Below are 24,180 nucleotides of genomic sequence, written 5' to 3' on the forward strand. Positions count from 1 at the left end.
TCCCTGTCCCTACTCCTGGCCCCAGCAGACGCCGCCCCCCCCCCCCATGCTACAGAGTTATCTAAGATATTACTCTGATCATATCACAACCCAACTGAAAAGTCTTTCATAGTACCCCAATGCCTATACAATGTCCAGTCCTGAGCATGGAATTCAGACCTAATATTTACATGCCTGCTTTTATGAGCTCTAAGAGCAGGATTTATATCTTAATAACCTCTGCTGTCCTTGTCTATAGCAAGTATTGCTCTATCTTATTCAAGTACTGCTGTTCATCCAAAAATAATGAAAATGAAAATATCATTTGATTATCAGATCTGAAATTCGGAAAAAGTCATACTGATGGCCTGGAGCAGCCACACACCGGAAGCAATGGAATGACTCAGACCTGCAGGGCTTTCTTCATATTCTTAATCTTCGGAGTATAACATGTTTATAGTAAAGGTTCGCTGACTGGGAGTTTTCTGAACCAGAACTCGATTCATACCCCAACAATTTCAAATTTACACTGGAAATAATTAGACCAAGTATCTGAAATTGGGACTCTCAAGTCTCAGACTTAAAGGTACCATAAGAGCAGGACCGGAGGGACCTTTGCATATTATGTAAAAACCAAACTGAGGAAGGACAGTCTTCTCTCTGCCCTAGATCCTGACAGTCTTATTAAACTGGACAAGGAAAGTAGACTGCCAATTTGGAATAGACAATTTTAGCCAAGAGGCCACAGGTGAAAAGTAAACGGAATAAAAGTCTAAATTTAGAATCACGTAATTTATGTCTCTCCAATGTATTGCTCTTAAAATATACATGTTCATTAATGGCAATTAACGAAGATTATTAATCTACATGTAACAAGCTTCTCTGCTTGTTGATTTTACAAAGAAATAATCCTCTCAAATTATATCTTAAAGCTAAAAAATTATATATGATTTACAAAAATTAGTTCACTAAGGTCACTGGAATATAATCTTAATACTCTATCAGAAACTTCAAGAAGACTTACATACTACATCTTGTATTTGATCATATCATAACAACCTGTTCTCTTTAACTGTTGGACTCGCTATGTGCTATCCTGTGTCCAGGGCCTAAGAGCTCGTTAATTACCTAAACTATATCTCCATAGGTCTTGTTAATTACCTGTCTCCTGTCTCAGAGGACCTTGTTAATAACTTGTACAGTCTCTCTAAAGAGGTCCTAACAACACATTAAAATTAAAGATGCTTTTCTTTTAGCACCTGTCAAGTGCTGTAAATTGAGAAATTTTCACATCAGTTTATTAGCCTACAGTAGTTTCTGTGGATTTTTTTGGCTTGTTTTCTTCTCTCACAGATTCTCTGTGTATCTCAATCTCTCAGCTCAAAATAATAATAATGATAATAACTTAGCAAAGTCTGTCTTTTTGTTAGAGCTTTTATTGTTTTCAATTTTGAAGTCTATAAATATCCATTTGCATTAGTAAGTTAGCAAAAGGGTGGCATGGCTGGTGTCTGCAAATTAACCCACGGGGATATGCACCAATTAACGAGAGCTATTAGAATGAGCATTAGGATGACAAAGGGTAAAAAAGTTTCCAGTAGTGTCTGGGGAGTTAAGCATAAAAGTTCTAGTTAGTGTTAAGGGAACTAATCACATCACATATTTCATGCTCCCAGTCATCGTTTCATTAGATACATTCTGTAAATCCCTGGGCACTAATGGATTAATGGCTCCAAAAATCATGTCAAGTTTTTGTTTTCTGTCTCATAAATGAAGCTACAAATTTTCAGCTGTGTAAGAGTTACAGGCTGCTATGAGTGACAGGGAGATTATCTTTAATATTAGACAAATAAGGATAAAAAATAAATATTGCTATTAAAGTAAACCTTATGCAGGATAAGGTTTATTAAGCCAAAGACTGAGCTTTAAACTTATACAGGAAAAAAAAAAAAAAAAATGTCCGTAAGGAGCATTATAAAAATGAAGGTTTTAAAACTATGAATAGGTCTTTTCTTTAGGATCATCTGTTTACTATAACTTTTTAAAATATAAGTCTACAGTAAAGTCTTTTTTATGGACATATTATACAACTTCATAATAATGGTTACATGCTTAAAAGCCTATGGTGATTTTTGATTTGAGAAAATTAGAGACACATTTAAATATACATTCTAGATAACTAATTTTTTTGCAGCTTTTAAGAAAGGTATGGTACAATCATCACTGGAATTGATTAAAGAAAGCAGGGACGGAGGAAGGGAAAAGAGAAGCAGGTTAACCTGATCCGGAAAGGAAAAGGCATACTGTCACGCAAAACTATAAAACATTAGTGATAAATATGAGAGCGTCACCTCAGACACTATTTTCTTTTTTAAATGAAAGCTTCTTTGTTTATTTATTTATTTATGGCTGTGTTGGGTCTTCGTTTCTGTGCGAGGGCTTTCTCTAGTTGCGGCGAGCGGGGTCCACTCTTCATCGCGGTGCGCGGGCCTCTCACCGTCGCGGCCTCTCTTGTTGCGGAGCACAAGCTCCAGACGCGCAGGCTCAGTAGTTGTGGCTCACGGGCCCAGCCGCTCCGCGGCACGTGGGATCTTCCCAGATCAGGGCTCGAACCCGTGTCGCCTGCATTGGCAGGCAGATTCTCAACCACTGCGCCACCAGGGAAGCCCTCAGACACTATTTATGTACTGCCCTAAAAAATACCTGTTTGGCCTAAGTTCAGAGCAAAGAAGTAGACAGGTTCTTCCACAGCAAATACTGCAAAAGGAAATATATGCATACATGCTCCAATAAGATCAATGATACTAGGCACGTTATTATACAACATACCATTAAGTTCTCGTAGCACAGCTAGGAGTTTGCTATATGGTATTCACAACTACAACAAGGCAGAAAATAATGAAGGGAAAGTGTGTTCTTTGTGCGGGTCATAAACAGAAGGATGTTCCCAAAACAAAATTCTCTGGTAAAAATATCTCCCGTAAGGTCCTGCTCTCTGATGAGCTACCTGTACCATCAAACATTAGCTCCTCCTACAGAGGATGCTTATATTATTGACTATGTTTTTTTAAATTTCAGAATAAGACGTACACCACAAAGTTTCTCCTTATACCAATGAACTCTCTTAATTAACCAGGAGGTATTCTTCTGTCCTAAACTGGAACCTCAGAAGAATATACCTCACAAATGTAGTCTCTCTTCAATTTATTATAGGTAGCATACAAACACAAGCATATTTTTAAAATGTTGTTCATCACTACTGATGCCTTGGTGTCACCTGAATCCTGAAAAACAATCCATCCACAGATGCCATAAATATTTAACAGTCAGACATTTCTGCCTGGTCTTCAACGCCTAAGTGAATTTAGGTGTTTCTTAGCCATTCAACCAAATCCATACTCTTCTCCACACCCCTGTTTTAGTCAAGCCGATCTCCTCACTGATCCCTTTACTTAGTTAGGGCCCTGTAGACAAAGCTAATATGACTAAACTGTCCATTCAACTATGACTTTACCAGCACAACTCCTGATTCCTATTCATAAATAAGTACTTACTGAACTTTTATGAAACAGATGACATAATTTAGATCAACAATTTTTAAGCCTGAGAATCAGCAGGAAGTTTTTTTTCTTTAAATGTTGACTTTTATTTCAGGGCCTACTCACTGAAGATTCTAATTCAGTCTGAGGTAGGACCCAACAAACCGTAGTTTAAAAAACAAAATCCCCAGGTGCCCTCAATGATCAGCACTGATGACATGCAGTGATCTAGGTGCTGCAGGCACCCACAAAAGAAGATTCAGCACAACTGTTCAGCAGTTGATACAGGTTAGTTGGGACAACTAAAACTGAGACACAGTGAACATCGTACAGCAATTATGTTCTATATCAGCAGAATTCCACAGAAGGGAACACTATGTTATCAATCAAAATAGGATTAAAGAGTTTTCAACATCAAGGACAGCTAGGCTTAGGACACTCAGAGATGAGTGAAGACTGCATTCCACAGCTGAGCCAAGGAATAGAGTTGGCCAGGCTTATAGGGACCTCAGGGTAGAGAGGTGCAGTAAGGAAATGAACTCACCTGGCACAGAAAGGTGAGGAATTGTAAAAGAAAAGTTGGGTAGTTAAGAAAAGCCTAAAATACAATAATCCTTGAAAATTAGGAACAGGAGTTTGGATTTGGTGTTGCACACCAGTGGTTCTGAAAGGTTTTTGAATTAGGCTTTCTTAAAAAGAACAAGAGGCACTATGGCCTCTGTGCCGTAAATGATAAATAATAATGATGCTAAGTGCTATAATAAATAAATGCAAAAATCACAGTAACTTAATATTCTGAAAATTTATCATTCAAGACAAGGTTCAACAGTTATTCTTGTTTATCAGGTGGCCTTCCACATGCATCCGGGGACCCAGGTTGTCCCTATCTTATGGCTCTGCCCTTCTTAAAGACCTCCATCCAGCTAGTACAGGGTTCAGCAAACTATCTCTGTAAAAGGTCAAATAATAAATATTTTTGGCTTTGTAGGTCATACAGTCTCTGTCATAACTAGTCAACTCTACCATTATAGCACAAAAGCAGCCATAAACAAATGGGCGAACTGCACTACAAGAAAACCTTATTTGCGAAAACAGGCAGCAAGCCAGATTTGGCAACCTTCAGCCTAGGGTATGGAGGAAGACAGGCAATATGGAGGACTGTATAGGAGGTTTTCATGGGACTAGACCTGAAACTGGTATACAGTCATCCCTCAGTATCTGTGGGATACTGGTTCTAGGACCCCAGGAAATTACTCAACTCTCTGGATGCTCAAGTCCCTTTTATAAAATGGCGTAGTATTTGCAAGTAACCTACACACATCCTTCCCATATACTTTGTTAGTCACCTCTAGATTACTAACAACACCCAATACAACGTAAGTGCTATGTGAATACTGTAAATACAATGTAAAGGCTATGTAAGTAGCTGCCAGCATGCAGCAAATTCAAGTTTTACTTTTTGGAACGTTCTAGAATTTTTTCCCCCAAGTATTTTCGACCCGAGATTGAGTCCACGAACGCGGAACCTGGGGATATGGAGGGCCCACCGTACATCTCTTCCACTAAGTCTTCAATAAGCCAGAACTTGGTCACATGTCCCCACCTAAGTGAACGGTCTAGCTGCGTCTCTGTAAAAAAAGGGAAATCTGCTTTGGTGAACATACCCACCTATTTCCACTTTCCAGAGGGAAAATAACCCAGTATTAAAGAAGAACTGGCTGTGAACAAATTACTGAAAATGGTATAACAAACATTCAGGAATATTTGTTTTTGGAAAGTTAATTACTGCTGATGCAAAAAATCATTATTTTACAAATTGTAGGGTTAGCCACATAACAAATTAGTTGATACTGATTCTGCTAAACTACCTGTGATTTGTAATTAAAAAGCAAGAGGAACAGCAATTTTAAAATACAAACAACTCAATACCAATAGTAAATTAAGAAAACATTTTCCTGAAAATTGTAAGAATCCCAGCTACCCTTTCACATACATGTGTAGTAGGACTTTTACAGCATGCCAAGTGTTAGACAGTGTCCAGACTTCTTAGGACTGGCCTCCAGGACACACACAATACGGTACACTCACCACACCCAATTCAGTGTTCTCTGGGTCCACAGCTAAACCATGTTTCTTAACTGGCTGCACTCAGGTTGGGACATGACTGAGCGCTGCCCAATGGGACACACGTGGAAGTAACGGGTACCACTGCCAGGCCTGGCACATAAAGACGTCCCACATGTGACCCTCCACCCTCTCTCCCTGCTGCACGGCCTTGGAGGATGGGTGTTGAAGGGTGGCGTCACAAGAAGGAAGGCGCCTGGTTCCTGAGCAACTGCGTGGAGCTGAGCAATAGCACAGAACAAAGCAGCCACTTCTTCCAGCCCCGTCTCAGAGAACTCAATTGTGACAACAAGGAAAAATAAGCTTTTACTGGAACAAACCAGTAAGATCTGAGGTTGTTTATTGCAGCTGATAACCTGTCCTAATTAATACAGCGTTCTTAACAAACTCCAGAAATGTGTTAATTAGGATATGAATATTAAATTTTGGTAGTCCCTTAAAACTCACTTAGATTTCTAATCATGTTTAGTTGTATATAAAAAATGCACACACCTGTCTTTATGGATCTGTTGTTGGTCTATCAGAAAGACCTTCATAGCCCACACTGAGCTGGAAGCAGGAGACTAAGGGAATGAGACAATGAAAGTAGCATTTTAGGAAATCCATCTGCTATACCGTGTTCATTTATTCAAAAAATGCTTTCCAATACCAGCTACCTCCCATCATGCTGGAGATGAAGGGTTGAAAGATGAATGAAATGCAGGCCCTGCCCTCATGTTGTTCATGGAGGTGAGAGGGAAAAAAAGTGGCTGGTCACATTAGTGAACAATGAGATGCCCACAGAAAGGAAGATCTAGGTAGGAACATGCTGCAGCACAAGGAACAGCTACCTCTTCCTACAAGAGTAAGAGAGGCTTCAAAGAAGTGGGGGTAGGTAAGAGGAAAGAGACTGAGAATTATTAACTGCAGGGAAAAGTGTTTCAAAGAGCCCTGCTCTTTGTTGAAGTAACCCAACAAAAAGCCTAACTCATTTCCTCTCTCCGTTTTATGTAAGACTATGGGATCTATTCCAAGAACAGAACCAAAATGCAGTAATTTTTGTGATTACTACGTGATTTCTTCAGGTGGACTTTACTTACAAAGAAATAAAAACTCTAACTTTCAAGAAAGCGTTCCTTAGTATTTAAAATTTTTTTGGCATAAGGAAAATTCTCTGGTTGTAATCATACACATTATTCACCCAGAGGGTAATAAATATGGTTCCTGTGTACCTGCAATCAGAGCGGAGACAGTTCACTAAAGAAAAAAATCCAGTTCCACAGCTACATATTTTACCCTTCACTTTGTTCAGCATTCTCAAAAACATCAGTCACAAGTGTTCAGAAGAGGACTTCCCTGGTGGCGCCAAGTGGTTAAGAATCCGCCTGCCAATGCAGGGGACACGAGTTCAAGCCCTCGTCCGGGAAGATTCCCACATTCCGTGGAGCAACTAAGCCCGTGCGCCACAACTACTGAGCCTGCACTCTAGAGCCCGCGAGCCACAACTACTGAGCCCACGTGCCACAACTACTGAAGCCCGTGCGCCTAGAGCCCGTGCTCCACAACAAGAGAAGCCACTGCAATGAGAAGCCCACGCACCGCAACAAAGAATAGCCCCCGCTCGCCACAACTAGAGAAAGCCCACGTGCAGCAACGAAGACCCAACACAGCCAAAAAAATAAATTAATGAAAATAAATTTAAAAAAAAAAAAGAGTCCAGGAGACTCTGTAAATGGATCTATTTAGCACTACAGAAAAAAATAATTCACAGCAGGTGTCCTAGTGATGTGAGTCTATAGCTTCAAAAGTGCATTTGGTTTAGGTGTTAAGGTGAGAAATATAAAATGTCGCATATAACTGAGGAATGATACTGGGAGGATAAATATGAATAGACCAAACTACCTCAGACTATATCCTTCCTAATTCCACTCGAGACAAAGTTGCTTTCCAAAAATTTGAACTGCACTTTCTTCCTAGATCTATTTATATTCAATCCTTCTTTTTTTATGCTATTAATTAGACCTACCCCTTTACTGCAAATGTTTTACATTTATCACAAAGATGGTTTGTGACACAAAAAGGAAGAGTAACTTCGCAGGAATCTACAAATGTTTTTGTCCTCATAGCTGGCATCTCATGAGTATGAAGAAGAAAAATTCTTAAAGTTAAAAAAACCTATTGTTTTTCACATATTTGCAATCATTTTATACAAACATCATGAAACAGCTCTAATTTCGATACAGTATTAATATTGAAGTAACCCAAAACAAAGCCTGAATTTCACAAAATGCCACACTCACTTTTAAAACATTAATTTTTAAGTCCACGTAAATAAGCCCAAGTATAAGACAATTAAAAATTTGAGGATACCTATTTTTCCATATGCTGCCATAATTTAAAAATTATTTTCCTATCATTTCCCATTTTTCTTGCTTTTCTTTGACTCTAACATTATGTAAATTATCCAATCTCTAAGTTATCTCAGTTCTTTACAGTAATCCTCTTCAAAAAAAGTTCAGTTAAAGAGGGGAAAAAAGCAAATACATTTCTATTTACCTCTGTAGTTTAAGACTTAACGCAATTATGTGAAGTACACTATGTAAAATACCAAAATGAAATGTCTGAGAATAGCATAACAAAACCATGGACTCTTCAATAAAATATTAATACCATATGATAAAAACATATTTCTTTGGAGGACGGTCTATAAAGAAAACTGAACAATACTTTCTAAAGCCACAGCAAATACCCATTTATTGATAAAAGAAACACAAACTTTCCCTGGAAAACTCTAAATGCATGTTTTAGAAGATCAGAAGACAGGCAGGAGATCACAAGCCTAAAAGGGCAATTGTTAGTACTATTTTCTGTTTATAGTGGGACAAAACAAAGCACTGTTCTTGAACAAAGTATGACATGGCAATGTAAACAGCAACCACCATTTATGGGTTCCCTATTTGGGGCCTGGCTTTGTGCCATGTACTTTATCATTTATCGTCTCCCAATCCTATCAAGTAGGTATCATTTTCTTATTTCAAAGATGGAGATGCTGAGGTTGAGAGAGGTCGCAGAGCTACTAAGCCAGGTATCCCACTGGGGTCCGAACACCATACGTCCTAGCCTTGGGAAAGAACGTCTATGTTACATGGCAAACAGTCTACCATGCTCTTCCATGATGACTGCTTAAGATTCCAATAAATTCATCTTACTCTTTGCTTGAGGTTTCCTTAACCAGCTATTCCACCATTCACTTCTGCAAAATCTATCATTTTATTTAAACCATACAGTTCCAACCTGTACTAAGAAACTAGAAAAGTACTATTACATAACTGAGAACAGATTTTGAAAATCTAAACCTTATCATGATAGATTATTTCTATAAGTCATCATTACAGATACTCTTTGATGTATTTATAGTACCCACAAGGTTCACTGAATTCCAATAAACATTCACAAATAAAAACTACTCTAAGTAGCCATTTAATGAGGATAGTTAACACCTATTATGAAACCCATTAATACTTAAGCCAGCATTTCTTAAAGAATAGTCCATAGGCTGCTACTGGTCCATAACTAATCTCCGGAAAATAACATCTAGAAACACAACTTATCACCTAAATTTCTGGCTTGAATTAACACCTACTGGTGATTCACTCCCACTACGTCTCATCAAAAGCTATGCTGTTTTCTCTGTAAGTTTCGGTGAGCTTCTGGCTAACATAAGTAGAAATAAACTACAGTGGGGATTAAGAATCTTTTATCCTTCTAAGATAAAAAGTTCAATTCCAAAGATGTATGCAACACTGCCCAGCTACAAAATTAATTATAAAAATAAGATAAGAATTTTTTTTCAAGTAAAATAAAAGGAATTTTAAAAAGGATATTTGATACTTTCAAGTACAGTATTTTCCAAAATAGCACAATTTCCCCCCGTTAAGCTTACCTTGAAGATGGCATTATATTTGAAGCCCTGAATTTTGTTGTAAACGGATTAGTTGACTCATAATCAAAATAGTCCCGACGACTTTCACTAAATGCATTAGGTGATTTCAAGTCACAAGGGCTATCAGATCCCCCATTGTTAAGTCTATCAGATCTTCTGCTGTCTTTTTTTCCAGTCACTCTTTCAAACAGGCTAACTTTCTCCCTTTTTTCTCTTTTATTTTCTTTTCTTACTTCAGTTGATTTTGAAAATAAATTCATGCTGCTGTCCCATGATTCGCTGCTTTCTTCAAATGGATTTTTCTTCCTTGGCAGTGTTGCAAATTTTGGGGGTAATGAAGCAGTCACATTTGTAAATGGGTCATTTTGTCTTCCGAAAGACGATTCACCTTCACCCACAGTGCTGTCAGGTTGGTTCATTTTAGAAGTATCAAAGCTTAATGTTCTTCTGTGTGGAGATCTGAGACTTCCTGCAAACAATTTTGTAGTTAGTACATAATCAGTGACACATTACATCACACTATTTGACACGTTCTGTGTCGCATACTGCTGTTTTTAGAATGAGAGCAATTAGCTATTTAAAGATATTAACCTTTTAAAGTAATCAAGGAAAACAACCTTAAAATGCTAAGGTACAGCGTTATGTAGGCTAATAACAATTAGTATCTTGCTAGACAATTAGTAATTTACTCAGCTCAGAAAGAAACAATCACATAAACAAATTACAATGTCAAAACTAAAGGTTCTGCTTGGCATCATAGTGCTATAAATTCTCAGACTTTTTTCATCATTAGCATTAAATTTACTTTCTTACTTCTGAACATTAAAGGTTTCTTTTCTAGGAACTTTCTGATGAAACGGAATATTCATTCATGCTTCAGGCTTTTGAGACAGGAGAAACGGCAGTTAAGAAAAAGAAGCCTGGCCATGAAAAGAAACCAAGACTCATTTTTATTTTCTAATAATATAAATACAGTACTGGATGCAGACAAGCTCTGCCTTTAATAAACTTACCAATTTTGAGTACAGTAGGTACTCAATAAATATTTGATGACTAAATTTAGAAAATACTAGCAAGAAACTCCGATTTTTATTCTCTAACTTTGAAGTCAAACTTTAAAAATTAAGAGGGTAGTTCAAACCACGGAGAATCAACAAGAAAGAATGCATGAGTCACTTACCGCTTTCCGGAACTGCTCCAAAGGAATCTATCTGGTGTCCGAGCAGATGCGTTTGAGCAATGGTGCCAGACTTCAGCTTCTCCGAGGATACATGGGCCCCAGTTAAGTCAGACATTGAATGCGCTGAAGAGAGTCGCTGAGGACCCAAAAGGAAAGGCTTTTTTGGTTTAGATTTCATCTGTATTTCACTACTTGAACATTCAGTATTGGCATCAGGCATGTGAGAAATTGGAATGATTGCAGAAGATGTATCAGAAAATGTCCCATCATTTTTTCTACCTTTCATCTTATCTTTTAATTTTGCAAAAGGAGATCTTGTTTTGTCCTTCATTGATAAGTCAAACATACTTGCTGTCATATTGTTCCTCATAAATTGGATATTGACCTTTATCTCACCCCTGTTTTTGGCTCTTTTTCCTTGTTTGGATTCTAAACTAAACCACCTTAAAGAGAAGGAAAAACTGGGTTGTAACATGTGATGAAGAGAGGATTATTCAGCTCTGTTGTATACATATAGCTTTTTAGGTAAAGTTACTCTACATCAAGGCAATCTAAGCACTAAAGGAGAACTTGTCAGCCAGAGTGCTTCTGGTTTTATTCAATGCTTCATTTAAAAAACAGGTAAGTCTCTGTCACGTGGCATACACAGAAGGAATCAGTCTTTTTTGAAGAGCTACTTGGACAACTTTTTCTTTCATGATTTGAGGATCACTCGTCATCCAAAGTTCTTACCAACCGTACAGAGCCTATTATGTTTCCATCTGGGGTAAGTGTTGCTTATGGTTGAAGAACATTTTTTAGCATTAAACGACACGAAGATAGAGACCCTGAGATAATTCATCAATACAAACTATTCTTGAGCACCATGACTACTCCATATAGTCTGCTAATCATGAAAATCGCATATGAAATAACTTACATTCATATAAAACGGGTCAAAGCCTCTTCCTGAATAAAATATGCAAATTAAATAAAATGCAAGAAGTGACAGATGGCAGTAAATCTCGTAAAGCAGTTTTGATGAAAAGAGAACGCTTACATGCTTCCTCCTAGACTCCATTTGTTTGTTTCATTAACTATTGCTACTGTGACAATACCAAATAAAACTTATTTTAACTGGAGCCATATCTTACGCTGTTAGTCACTTCAGTGAATTATACTGCCCATCTTTAAGTGGTGTGTAAGAAGCAAAGTTTAGTTTGGTTTTGTTTACAGTATTTTTACCCATGAGAACTCCTCCAGCTGTTGGTGTCACAACTGGTCAGTCTACAGGGCAAACAGCCAAAAAAACTACAAACTCCAGCCTAGAAGAGAGTTTCCACAATGTTTTCACATTACTTAACAACGAGGTATATTATCCATCCCTGAGACAGGTCATCATTTAAATACAGCTCTGCAAGTGTTAAAGTTTCTTAGCTACAAAAGGAACTCCGATCTAATTTTACAGGATATACCAGAAGAAGCTACATTTACTATCAATTGGAAGACTGGTTCAAAGGCCTTTCCAGGCAAAAGAAAACTGGCACATAATACATATACCAGCTACATCTTAGCAAGTAACATGCAAGAGAAATACTTTCTATTTAATTTGAAGCAATTCAATCAATTAAGATCTAGTTGCATCAAAACAAGCAACTTTTTTAAAAGAGAATATCTTATAATAGAAAGCATTAACCTGAGACCCTAGAGAAAAGCCCTTACCTGAGGCAAATGGTGAAATCTGAAAACTCAGAGACTAGAAATAAAAAATTACAGCAATAAATTCTGTGGAATAGAGAACCTTCAACAGAACAAAGCTGAGCGCTCGAAAAGCCTGGAAATGAAGTAAGGTTATATACCCAATTATTAACTCACAGTTTGGGGAAACAGAGCATTTTCCACGGGGGAGAAATCCTTCCGATGGATGGCCCATGAGAAATGCTCTATTAACAACTCAGGTTATATAGAAAATAGGTGAATCCACTTTGCAGGAAATGCACCCCCCCAACCCCACGAATCCCCAAACAAAACGAACCAAACAAAAACTCCAAGCATATAGGGTTTGCATGTGTATAACAAGTCAAAGCAAATCTGAGGAAAAAATGAAGCAATAACCCAATAAATGTAAGGGAGTAAGGGTAATCGAAATTCATAGAATTTTAGAAATGAGACCAAATAAATCATCCAGTCTAACATCCTTATTTCACAGATGAGGAAACTGAGGCACAGAGAAGAAGTAACTTCTCAATGTCAGATTGGAGTCAACAAGGAAAATAGCCAAAATTGATGAATAACGGCTGCATGAAAATAGTAGTTTGTATCTAATGAATCACATATGTTAATAAGGTTAAACGCATACCAGGTTGTACCTTACAGGACACTGTATTTAATCAGGAGACAGGAGAGCCAACAAAGAAGGCAATGTAGGTTTTGTCCTGCTAGAGTGTAAGCTCCTTGAAGGCAGTTTGCCTTGCACTAAATAAATGTTTACTGAATTTTCATTTCTAGAACTATATTCTTAAAACAGCCATGCTACAACTCTGTGTGCGTGCGTGTGTGTGTGTGTGTGTGTATGTGTTGCACTGTTTTGTTCTTTGGTAAGGAAAGATAAAGACTTAGGTAAGCTTTAATGGATAAAGCAAGTCAGTGTTTGAATATAAACTGTAAAAACAGTATTTTCCTTCCTCCTAGTCAAAAAAAAAAACCCTCCAAAAACCCAACTGCGAAGAACTTTAACAAATATACCAACTGAAAATATAGGCATGACAAATAACTCTAGCTGCTTTGTTTTGAAAGTGATATAATAGGGAAGTCTTAATGAGACCTTCAAGAATCATTCCAGAGATAGCACTTGTTTTCCCAGGCTTCAAAAAGATAAAATGAAGACATAGCATTTGAGGCTTAGTGGATTAATGCTGATTTTTTTTTCACCTCTGGAGTGCTGGATTTAAACTGTATATGGCCTCTGTTCAATTTTTAGTGGGCACAGGTCCATGTTCAAAAACCACCACACATGTGGGAACTATTCCCAAGCAATTGGTACTGTGTGGTCAGAAATGGGACAAGATTGGCAGTAAGGGTGCCAGAGGCCAGGACGCAGGTGCACTGCAGAGCTGCACACAAAAGTCCTAAAATCTGCATGTGTTTGAGTCATACCTAACTCTAGGGACTCTGATGGTTACTACTTTTCATGAGCATTTTTAAAAAAAATCAACATCACCCACTTCTGCTGTTAAAAAAAAAAATCAACATCACCCACTTCTGCTGTTAAAAAAAAAAATCAATCAGTATTACATAACAGCATGAACTATTTTACCATTCTATTATTAAATACTGTATTGTTTCCTTAAATCTCGTGCCAGAACCGACCCAGACACCCATTAAAGTGGGAGATACAGAAGTTCTCTTTCCATGCCCCACTCAAAGTGTTCTGGCTCAGGCCCCTCTTCCCCTCTCCTTGAAAGAAAAAAAAAGGCTTTTAATTTCAAGGTATAAAAATAAGTAAAATGATAGTTTTAGCCACCACACTTCTTGGCCTATCATAACACAACTGGAAGACAAGCTGTAAATACTTGTCTTCAGTGTCAAGAGTAGAAAGTGTCACACCCAGCAGTTCCATGGGACTTCTAAATCAGCTGGTAGCCTTCATCACTCATACCGGTTTTCTAAAAAGCACTTGGGAATATGCTGACAAGGCTCAGCAATGTGCACAATATTAAATATCTTTCCTGCAATACACCGGTGACTTAAGTCTGTCTCTTACTGGGCCATATGTACAGCTGTGCTGGAAAAGGAAGCTATTAACTATATTAAAAAACTAGAAATATTACCAATAAAGAGATCTCATCAAATATGTGGTCCCCATTTATCCACAAAGAAAGAAAATGTTAGGGATTTAATAACATATGAAAATCACTTTGAATGCAATAACATCACAAGCGCTCTTGATAACATTTAGAAGCATTTTCCTCCCCGAAAGTTCTAATCCATTCCATATAGTAGCCAATAGAGAATTTCTGTAGGGAGACTACGATATTGGAGTATCGCTTACAGCCAACTTTATTGTAATTGTGATCCTGCCAAAGATAAGGAGTAAAACAAGAAGAAACTTTAAAAGCTTATTTCATCCTCAGAATCTCTGGGTTCACACAGTTAGGCCTACTTTCACTTGGAAAACTTATATTTCAGAGAAGGCCTGTAGTATATCATCCATTCACACTAAAAGTACTGTAAATGCAGTATGAAATGTGAAGATGCAATATACTTAAACGTTTACATTCAAAACACTTCTAAATATTATTTAGTAAGGTCATCTAAAATTGGCAATTTGAAATAAATTATTTGGTGATTATCCATTTTTCAGTTTAAATTTGATGAAGAACTCCTCAGAAGTAACTGAATGCTACTTTGTAGGTATCAAACAGTGTTATTAAAATCATTGATATATATTCAACTTTACACTTTCTTTAAACCTTTTTCTCTCCTTTTAAAATATTTTCATCTCTTCAGTTAAATATTTACCATTTTCCTCCAGCATTCCTAGTATTACTTATCTCTCTACCCTCTTACCCTACATATATTAAACCTTAGGTAAGGACCTGATTAAAAAAATTTTTTTTCAATAAAAACTCCAATCAACAGAAGCTTGCAGGAAGATATGTACAGAAAGAACATGAGACGGCTGTTTTAAAATATAAGAACATGAACTTCTAGAAAGTTATTATAGAAGTTCTTCTTAAAAGCATAAATAAATTTCAGTTACAACTAAAACAGCAAAGCTATTTTGAAATCTGAAGTCCTCTTATAAATTCAACCTATATTTTTCTCACTAATTCCATCAACTTTAATGTTCTCTCAGACTAGAGAAATTATAAGTTTAAGCAAGGGGTGAGTATCTCTATCTCAGAAAACATACTATTTTCAATTTAAGACACATATCCTACTTTTAACTTATATTATGGTTTTTTAAATTAGAATATATCTAACCTAAGTTTGGAAGTCATATTAAAAAGCCCATGTTTTTATTGAAGATGTCATTAAATCATTTCATCACAAGAATTTAATCACTGTCTCCGATCTGACCAGCATTTAATATGGTCTAAACACACTGGCTTTACAGAACTAACTTTGAAGTAATTGCATTCAAGGTTGAGGATATCTGTACATACTTTTAAAGCTTTTTTCTTTTAATAGTTTTAGACTCCATCAAGATGTACTGACCCTTAAATTTGAGCTAAAATAAAAGCCAACTGTGTTTATAATGATGAAATAAAATACTGAGTTCTAAATTTGGTAATTTACCACTTGACAGCTTCAGAATTCAATTTAAAAAAAAAAAAAAAATATATATATATATATATATATAAAAGACGTCATATTGGCAGACTTAATCTTCTGACGTTCCATTTTCTGAAAAACTGTTAATGTTTAAAGATTGTAATAATTTACATACATGTTGTTTTAACTGGTCAACACTATGGTCCAGTCCTCTTATTAAGTAGTGAAACAATGTTTACTTAAAATCCTGCGCAAAATATTCAATTATTGAAGATGTTTACCTCAAACAAATGAGAGAGTAATGGATCATTAAAGACTCCACTTAAAAAATGTTTCTTCACAAGGGCTATTTTTACTTCAGACTCATGCAAATATGGTGTTTAAAACTGGGTCATATTTCAGTCCAAAAACCAATGCCCCAGATAGACAAATAATTTCCAAGAACAGGAAATCCATAAATGAGATAATACTTAAACTCCCCCCAATTCAAAATAAATTACATAACTTACTCTGTTTTCCTTCTTTGTTTGTCCTCAAAGATGTCATTGAGATTGATGGCCACCTGCCCTAAAAACTTATCCAGACCCACCAGGGACCTGTGCATAACTACGAGGAAAAGGATGTATTTCTCTGGATTCCCCTGCATTAGCAAACCAGGCAGCTCAAAAGAGGCCTCTTCCTTCCAGACTGGCTCAAGGGTTTTCTCAGCTACGGAGGTGGAGTACTTTTCCTTGCCCAGCTGAATTATAGTGTACGTGTCATTGGTGCCACTTTTGCCTTTTGGCTTAAGAGCTTTGGCTTGGAGCACTGTGACCTGCACGTGGGTCGGAAACCACTTTCGGGCTTGCTCGGAAAGCATCATTCTGTCCTTTTTCTCTGCACCGAGTTCACCAGCGCAGGCAGGGCCCCTCCCGCAGGGAGAGCCTGACTCCTTAATCACTGCATCCTAAGGACACTTAACGGAGACAGGCAAACTCACAGCTGCCCGACTTCCCTAGGGCTGATGTCCAAACGCCTTGCTAGGGCAGCCTGGGGGCACAGCTGCTCTGGGGGTCCCCTTTCCTCTGGAGAAGCACAGGGGCCCACCATCACCTGGCCGCGCAGTCCAGGCCTCCGCGCGGAGGCCCGCGCCTCGCGTCCGCACCTCCACGCTCCGCCGGCCCCCGGGACTGGCCCTCGGCGGCGACTGGTGGCTCCCAGGCCTCCGGGCAGGTGAGGCCAGGCCGCCAAGGCCCGAACGGAGGGCGGCGGAGGTGGGAGGGCGCCCCCGCCCCAATTCGCAGCCCCGGGCTTCCCGCCCGCCTCCTCCGCGCCTCCCGCCCGGCCGGCGCTGGTCCGCGGGCCCGGCTGGGCTCCTCCTCCCGACCCCGGTAATACGAACCGCCGGCGGCTCGTGCGGCCTCGCTCCCTCTCGCAAACCTCTCCCTCCTCCTCCCCCTCGCCTCGGCTCCTCCTCTCGGGCGGGCCTGGGGGCGGGGGCGGGTCGCTGTGGGGTGGAGTGGGACGGGGGGCGGGGGACGCTGCCGCTCCGGCGCGGGAGGACCGCGGGGTGGGCCGCTGGCGGAAGGACGGCGGGCGCGTGGTTCAGCCTCGCCGCGCCAGCGGCTCCTAGCACCGGGCGGGCGGCGGCACTTCCGGGTTGTCCTTCTCCATCTTGATCTCGGGAATGCGACGGGGCGGGGCAGGGCCGGGCGGGGCCCCGGGGTCAAGGGTCAGCACCTCCCCGGTTGCCGTGGTGACCGGGGGCGTGTCGCGCGGGCGCTGAGGCCATGAGCTGGGCGTCCAGTGCTGGATGTTCCTCGAGCAGTTTCGTACCCGCTTTGGGCCTGGCACCGTGCTGGGCGCTGGGAACGTGGGGATCTGCACGGGCCGGCAGGGGGGCTCTGGGGACAGAGAGAGGAGACTGCTCCGAGAGGAGGCGGTCAAGGCCCGGGGCACGCCCGGTCTTGGGAGAGACCCAGTTTCAATCTTTGGAAGCTGTCTTTGCTGTACCGTGGATGCCCAGTGCCTGGCACCGAGCGGGCGTTGGATGAATGGTGGTGAAATAAATCAGTCCCTTTAACTGGCCGAAAACATACTTTTCCCCAACCCCTTATCCACTCTTCTCTTTTTGAAACGCGAGAAGGCTGCTAATTGCCTGGAATGACATCCCCCACTCAGACGACAGGAGAAAGGGAAGCGGATAAAAGATTCCAAAGCTAACACAGGGCTTAATAAATTAGATCCCGGGAGGCACTGGGCTGGAGTCAGAAGACCTGGTTCTGATCCCACATCTGCCACCATCGAATGTATGACCTTGGTCAAGTCATTTCCCCTCCCTGAGCCTCGTTTTCTTCACAGGTAAAACAGGTCTCCGTAAAGTCTGAGACGCCATCGCCACTCTGTGGGCTTACGCGTCCAGGGGACCCCCTTGGACACTCACAGTCTGTTAGTCTATCTAACTTCAGAAGCCAAACGCAGAGGTGATTCTGGTCGTATTCAGCTAAGTCAACTAAGAAAAGCAAACAGCCTCCCTCACCAAGGGCAACCGACAAGTTCCTTACCTGCCCTGAGGTCAAGTCCTGAGGGACACCAGCGCTGTTGGAATGCAAGGGACGGTGTTAAGAAAATGTGGATGTGTTAATACTGCATTTTTTCTGAAACCAGCCTGATCTAATGGGAAAAGTTTGGGTAATGGCTGATGAGTCAGGAGGCTTGCTTGATGTCCCGACTGCCAGAAATTCAGTACAAAGCTTGTGATGGGCACTTAGCTTCCTGAGACAAGGAACTTAGATTCTGGGAGCCTGGATTTCCTAGTCCATAAATTGTTGATAAAATTGCTACTATAGAGTTGGGAGGGGTATTAAGAGATTATACATATTCATTTCCTGGCATAGTATGGAACATAATTCTAAGTCTCCCTTCCTCCCTCTATTTATTACAAGAGACATTCTATCTTTATTGTATTTATTTCTGTTCATGTCTTATCTTCCCAAGGAAAGTCTAACCTCTTTGGATTGCCTTGTGTATCATGGTTCATCCCTTCACAGTGTTTAGCAGGCAGTAGACGCTCAATTATTGAATGCCCTTCTCCCTTTACAAGACTAATTTTGAGAGTAAAACAATATGATAGATGTGCATACACTTTTCCAACTTAAGATGACTATAAAAGTGTATTGTGTTTATTATTTTCAGGCAATGTTTAAAACTTTTCAATTTGGGGAGAACATTGTGTTCTCCATGTTTTCTCGCTATCCTCATGGATACTAGCTGCAGCACTTAAAGCTCTTAAGACACAAGGGTCTTTTCATTATTTTTTGAATGGAGGTATGGGAGGGACCAATGCATTTGTGTCAGAAGAGCAACCATACAGTTGGAAAACCTTAGGGGGAGAGGGGATAACGTTATATTTTATTTTAATCTTGTGGAAAGAAGATACTCTCCTGACTCTAAAGGACAGCACCACAAACCTCAAAACTACTCAGATTCCAGCACATTCTTTCAAGGACCCACTGACACTTGCTCGCATCTATAGATTTCATTTATTGGAAACCACAGTTTTTTTAGTGCTGCTTACACACAGTGGCTGGTGTATGCTCTGCATGAAGTAGGCACTCTAAAAAGAGACATTAGATTAATTTACCACCAAGACATTCAGGGAACCAAACTACAGATGAATCTTGAATAATCTTGAGCCATCTAGAATGAAAAGACCCGGTTTTAGGTCATTCTGATGAAAGTTTACTATAAAATGTAAAAAAGAGGCAGAATTTTCCATCTCTGAGAGACAGTATATGAAAAAGCCATGTGTAGAAAACAGAACAAAATCATCATACTGTTAATATTGCACCTGGATCCCAGAGTGGGCAGCTGTCAACCTGAAAGAAAAATATTCTCAGGGATTTTTAAAGGGTGCATTGGAATAGTCAACAGTGAAATTTCAACCAGGATGTCCAGGGAGAAATAAATTGACACCTGAAACTTACAAAAACAAGATAAACATCATGAAAAAAACTTAAGTGTAGAATTGTTATAAATTGCATTTTAAAAGTCCTCATGTCTCTATTAAAAGTTGTAATTAAATAAGAAATAGGCAACTACAATAGTGGATGTGTGTTTCTAAAGAGTTTTAAATTGTTTGGTAAGCTTTATTAATGATTATAAACTTGTTTACAAGTATCATTTCACCCATCTGAAATATAGCCATCTCTAGGGTAGAAGTTGGCAGCAATGGTTCACAGCAATGCAGTAACAGACTCCAACAAAATTCAGGGAATACTCTAAAAGCAAGAGCTGAACAAATGGAATTACTAACATCTCTCCCTGTTGCACCTAAATTTCTTTTGAGTTTTCCCAAAACTTGGCTAGATCCAAAATTGTTTAGTTTTACTATCTGGCAAGATCAGAAGTCATGACTTAATGTTCTAAGCCAAAATAAGAAAATAGCATATTCTTGCCCCGGAGAAAGCAAATAAACAAACAAATCAAAATGAACTAAATAGAATCTTGAATTGCATTATAAAAGTGTTTTTCTATAAGAAAGTGGTTTTTTTTCTTTTTTGATTATTTGTATGAAGAGTAAAAACATGTCAGTCGAGTCAAATATATGGTTGGCTCATTGTGAAATATAATGGTAATTATGTAAGATCTGAGATCAAAGTGGTTCGTAGAAAATGTTTATTGTCTTACAGTTTAAAGATTCTTTTTACTAATTTTAAAATATACAAGGACCATAATTTAACCAGGGAAAAAGGATTGCATTCATAAGGACAACATACCAGAATTAAAGGAGTCACTTTTTAAAAATTATCCTATGACTAATGATATGTCCAGAAATGTTTGGTGTAATTCCACAAATCAAGGGCTTGGGAAAATAACATATCTTAAAGGAGGAAAATGCTGAAATTTCTAACTGTTAACAATACTGCTGCAATGAGTAAAAATGATTTGGCCATAAAGTAAAAATAATCAATATTTATTCTTCAATCGTGGAGGATTCCACAGATGAAAATATTTACTAAGTGCTGCACCTTTAATAAAATCCCATAAGGAGACTTATTCTAAGCATCATCGTGAATCTTTCCATTTTTTTCCCCCTTTGGGCATCAGCATCTTCAAAATTAAGACTTGCAAATCTATTGTAGGACAATTATAGTGCTCTTAGTTTTTAAATAGCCCACATATACATTGCATAACATATACATTATGTACCAGATATTGTTTTCCAGATGGAGGTTCAGAAACATAGGGCAACAAGAAGCTTTCCCAATGTACCATTACAATCTTCAGACTTCAGATACACACACACACATGCTGCAAATATACATACTACTCAATGTATATAAAATTTACATACATATACAATATGGCAAAACTCAGGGTTATGTTGGAGATACGTACATAGGTAAACTCCACATAATCAGTCAAAAAGTAAACTTGGCAAGCCGATTAGAAATTATAATAGCTATTAACTAGTATTGGGGTTTTTTGGTGATTGTTTTGTTTTTATCACTGATTAATTTGTCTCTGGGATTGGGCAGTGTATGGACACAGTTTGTGTTGCAGGAGAAGCAGTGTGGTGTGTAGTTTAAAGTGCTCTAGTCAACAGCCTGTGTCTTAATCCCAGGGCTATGGATTCCTAGCTACATATCTTTAGGGAAGTAACTTTCCTCCTTTGGACCTCTGTTTATTCATTTGTAAAGTAAGAGTCTATAATAGGAAGCACTTAAAGCATTTTCTATCATTTAATAATTTTAAGTAGTACATCCATAACACAAAGGAGCAAATTGCATTATCATTATCTAATTGAATTTGGTCAATATACTAAAGCAGATCCCCTTTTTATGTAATTTATTAATGAAGGATTTTCTAATTCAGGAGAAAAAGATCTTCAAAATGAGAGCTCTCTCTCCCAGATGAAAATGATCATCACAGAAAGGAAGTAATAATAACTCTTATTTATAGACCCTGAATGAGGAAATTGACACTAACAACTCAAGATTTGGAAGAAATTACATAAAGGGGTTTTGAAAAGTATTAAACTTTTCATTTGTAGTAATAAACCTAACTTCTATTCATATTACTTGTAGCTTTTTCAATCTATGAAGACATGCTGAGAAGGGTAAGAATTTGTGGACCAGAAGACATATTTGTACATAAAAATGTTTTGTATGGATGTTTTTTAATTTCCTCTTCACGGTATCTTACTATTATGTTGTGCAATTTTTGTTTCCTCAACAAAGTCAATACATGTTAATGAACAGAACGTGAACTGATTTACTTTAATACTTTATCGTATTGGGTCAAATGAATAAGCCCAATTTGATCTTTTCTCCTTCCAAAGGATGTTTAAATTGTTTCTAATTTTTCAGTATCATAGACAATGCTGCAGAGATATCCATATATGTCTCCTATGCACATGTGCAGGGAATTTTTTTTTTGGTAATCATGCCTCTTTTTGACAACTGACAATGAAATTATTAGGAGTTTGTGAATGATAGTGTGAAAAAACCCATGGGCCTGAGCATCAGAAGACATGAGTTCTAATTCTGGCTTTGCAACTAAGGAGTTGTAGACGTGACAAGTCATAATCTTTCTGTGCCTCTGAGGCCCCTTCCACCTCCAGAATTCTCAAAGTTATATATAAAAATAAATAGATAAAATACAGTACATAATATATAATATATTACATATATACTAAGCATATAACATAATATATTATAAATTTTACATGTTGTATATAGTATATAATATCTAATAACATATATATGCATACATAATATGTATAATTTATAATATATTATAATTTAATAAATAGATATCATATATTATAATGTATAATAATGTAATATGTTAATATATATGATTTGTTTCTATGTATACATATATTGTATATATTGATAAAATAAACTAAGTTTATATATGTATATAATTACTGAAAAGCAGAGATTATTGCTATTGGAAAAAGATTTTGCAAATACACAGGTATCTGTCTTCAAGTTGTGATTGTCTCACCATCATGAGTCTTACTGAAATCTTCTAGAACATTGCTACTTTTATGGATTTATGTGGAAGTTAACAAGGACGGGATAACTTTGATTATGATTGAAAGAAATGTTTATCAGAGTTACATAAACTTATCATCCTTGTACTTTGTAAACATCTGTTAATATTTTTTCATGACCAGTTAAAATCCAAGATGGAGGATTTTTCAAAACAAATAATAAGGGATTAGAATTACAATATTTTGGGAACTAATATATATGTTCTTTTGGAGAGCATTAAACTGGCGAGCAGCTGGCAAAACCATTTGATGGTACGTTTTTCTCCCCCCACATAAGACCTAGAGCTCTCTCTCCCTTTCTACTTATTTAATCTACCCAAAACAAAGTAGAGGACTTTAAAAGTATTTGTTATATTTTGTGTGTTTGATATAAAGCCTGGGGAAAAGCATTTCATTTTGAGGGCTAGACCCAACTCTTCTTGTTCCAAGGTCAGATTTCTGCTAAGCAGTTTTCAATCAGCCTGAACAATGTTTTAGTCCATCTGAATGTCTGATAATAAAAATAGTTTTGGCTTAGAACCGGGTGCTTATCTTTTACATGGTCTGGATTAGGTCACCTTCCGAGCACTTATAAGTTATGATATAGGGAACGATGATTTCGAAACCATATTATAATCATTTTCTAGTTATTGAAATGATCATTGATGATCTACCTAGCCAAAATTAAGCATCGGACTTAGTTTGGCAAAGTAGACCTAAAAGCAATACTTGCTTCCAAAAAGTAAAGGAATAATGGAAAGAATGTTGGACTGAGAGAGGCCATCTGGGTCAACCAACCAACAGTATGTATGACCTTGAGCAACTTAAATTCTTCTTTAGTAAAATAGCAACTTGTACATTTCTTCCACTTCCAGACTTGGATCTCAGGTTATCCAGAACTACTTCCCAATGGACTCACATCAACAAGCAACTGTGTTTTACCGTGGTTGTTTATCAGGCTTACCCAGGAGGATAAGGTATTTAGATTGTGTAATTTGTGCCTGTAACTGTGCTCTTGCAACCTGAGGTCTTAAGAAAAATTAAGGAAGTTTTTTTTTAAAAAACTCCTGTCCAAACTACAAAGTGCATTGTATGAATTTCTAAGCTCAAGTTTTGACTAAATCATCTTTGTAATTTCAAGGGGTTTTGTTTTCCTTTT

General features: G+C 38.2%; 1 protein-coding gene across 1 annotated transcript in view; it reads right to left on the reverse strand.

Annotated features, from left to right (window-relative positions):
* The window catches only part of RAB11FIP2 (RAB11 family interacting protein 2), a 38,611-nt gene extending 21,151 nt beyond the window's left edge, over positions 1 to 17,460 (reverse strand). Inside the window, exons 1-3 of the mRNA XM_068548633.1 lie at positions 16,510 to 17,460; positions 10,745 to 11,187; positions 9,565 to 10,033 (exon numbers count right to left, since the gene is read on the reverse strand). Of these exons, the coding sequence (XP_068404734.1) occupies positions 9,565 to 10,033; positions 10,745 to 11,187; positions 16,510 to 16,862 (1,265 nt within the window). The 5' untranslated portion in view covers positions 16,863 to 17,460. The remainder of the gene's footprint in view (positions 1 to 9,564; positions 10,034 to 10,744; positions 11,188 to 16,509) is intronic.
* Between the last annotated feature and the right edge of the window lie 6,720 nt (positions 17,461 to 24,180).

This window comes from Eschrichtius robustus, chromosome 7 (assembly GCF_028021215.1).
Source record: "Eschrichtius robustus isolate mEscRob2 chromosome 7, mEscRob2.pri, whole genome shotgun sequence".
NCBI lineage: Eukaryota > Metazoa > Chordata > Mammalia > Artiodactyla > Eschrichtiidae > Eschrichtius > Eschrichtius robustus.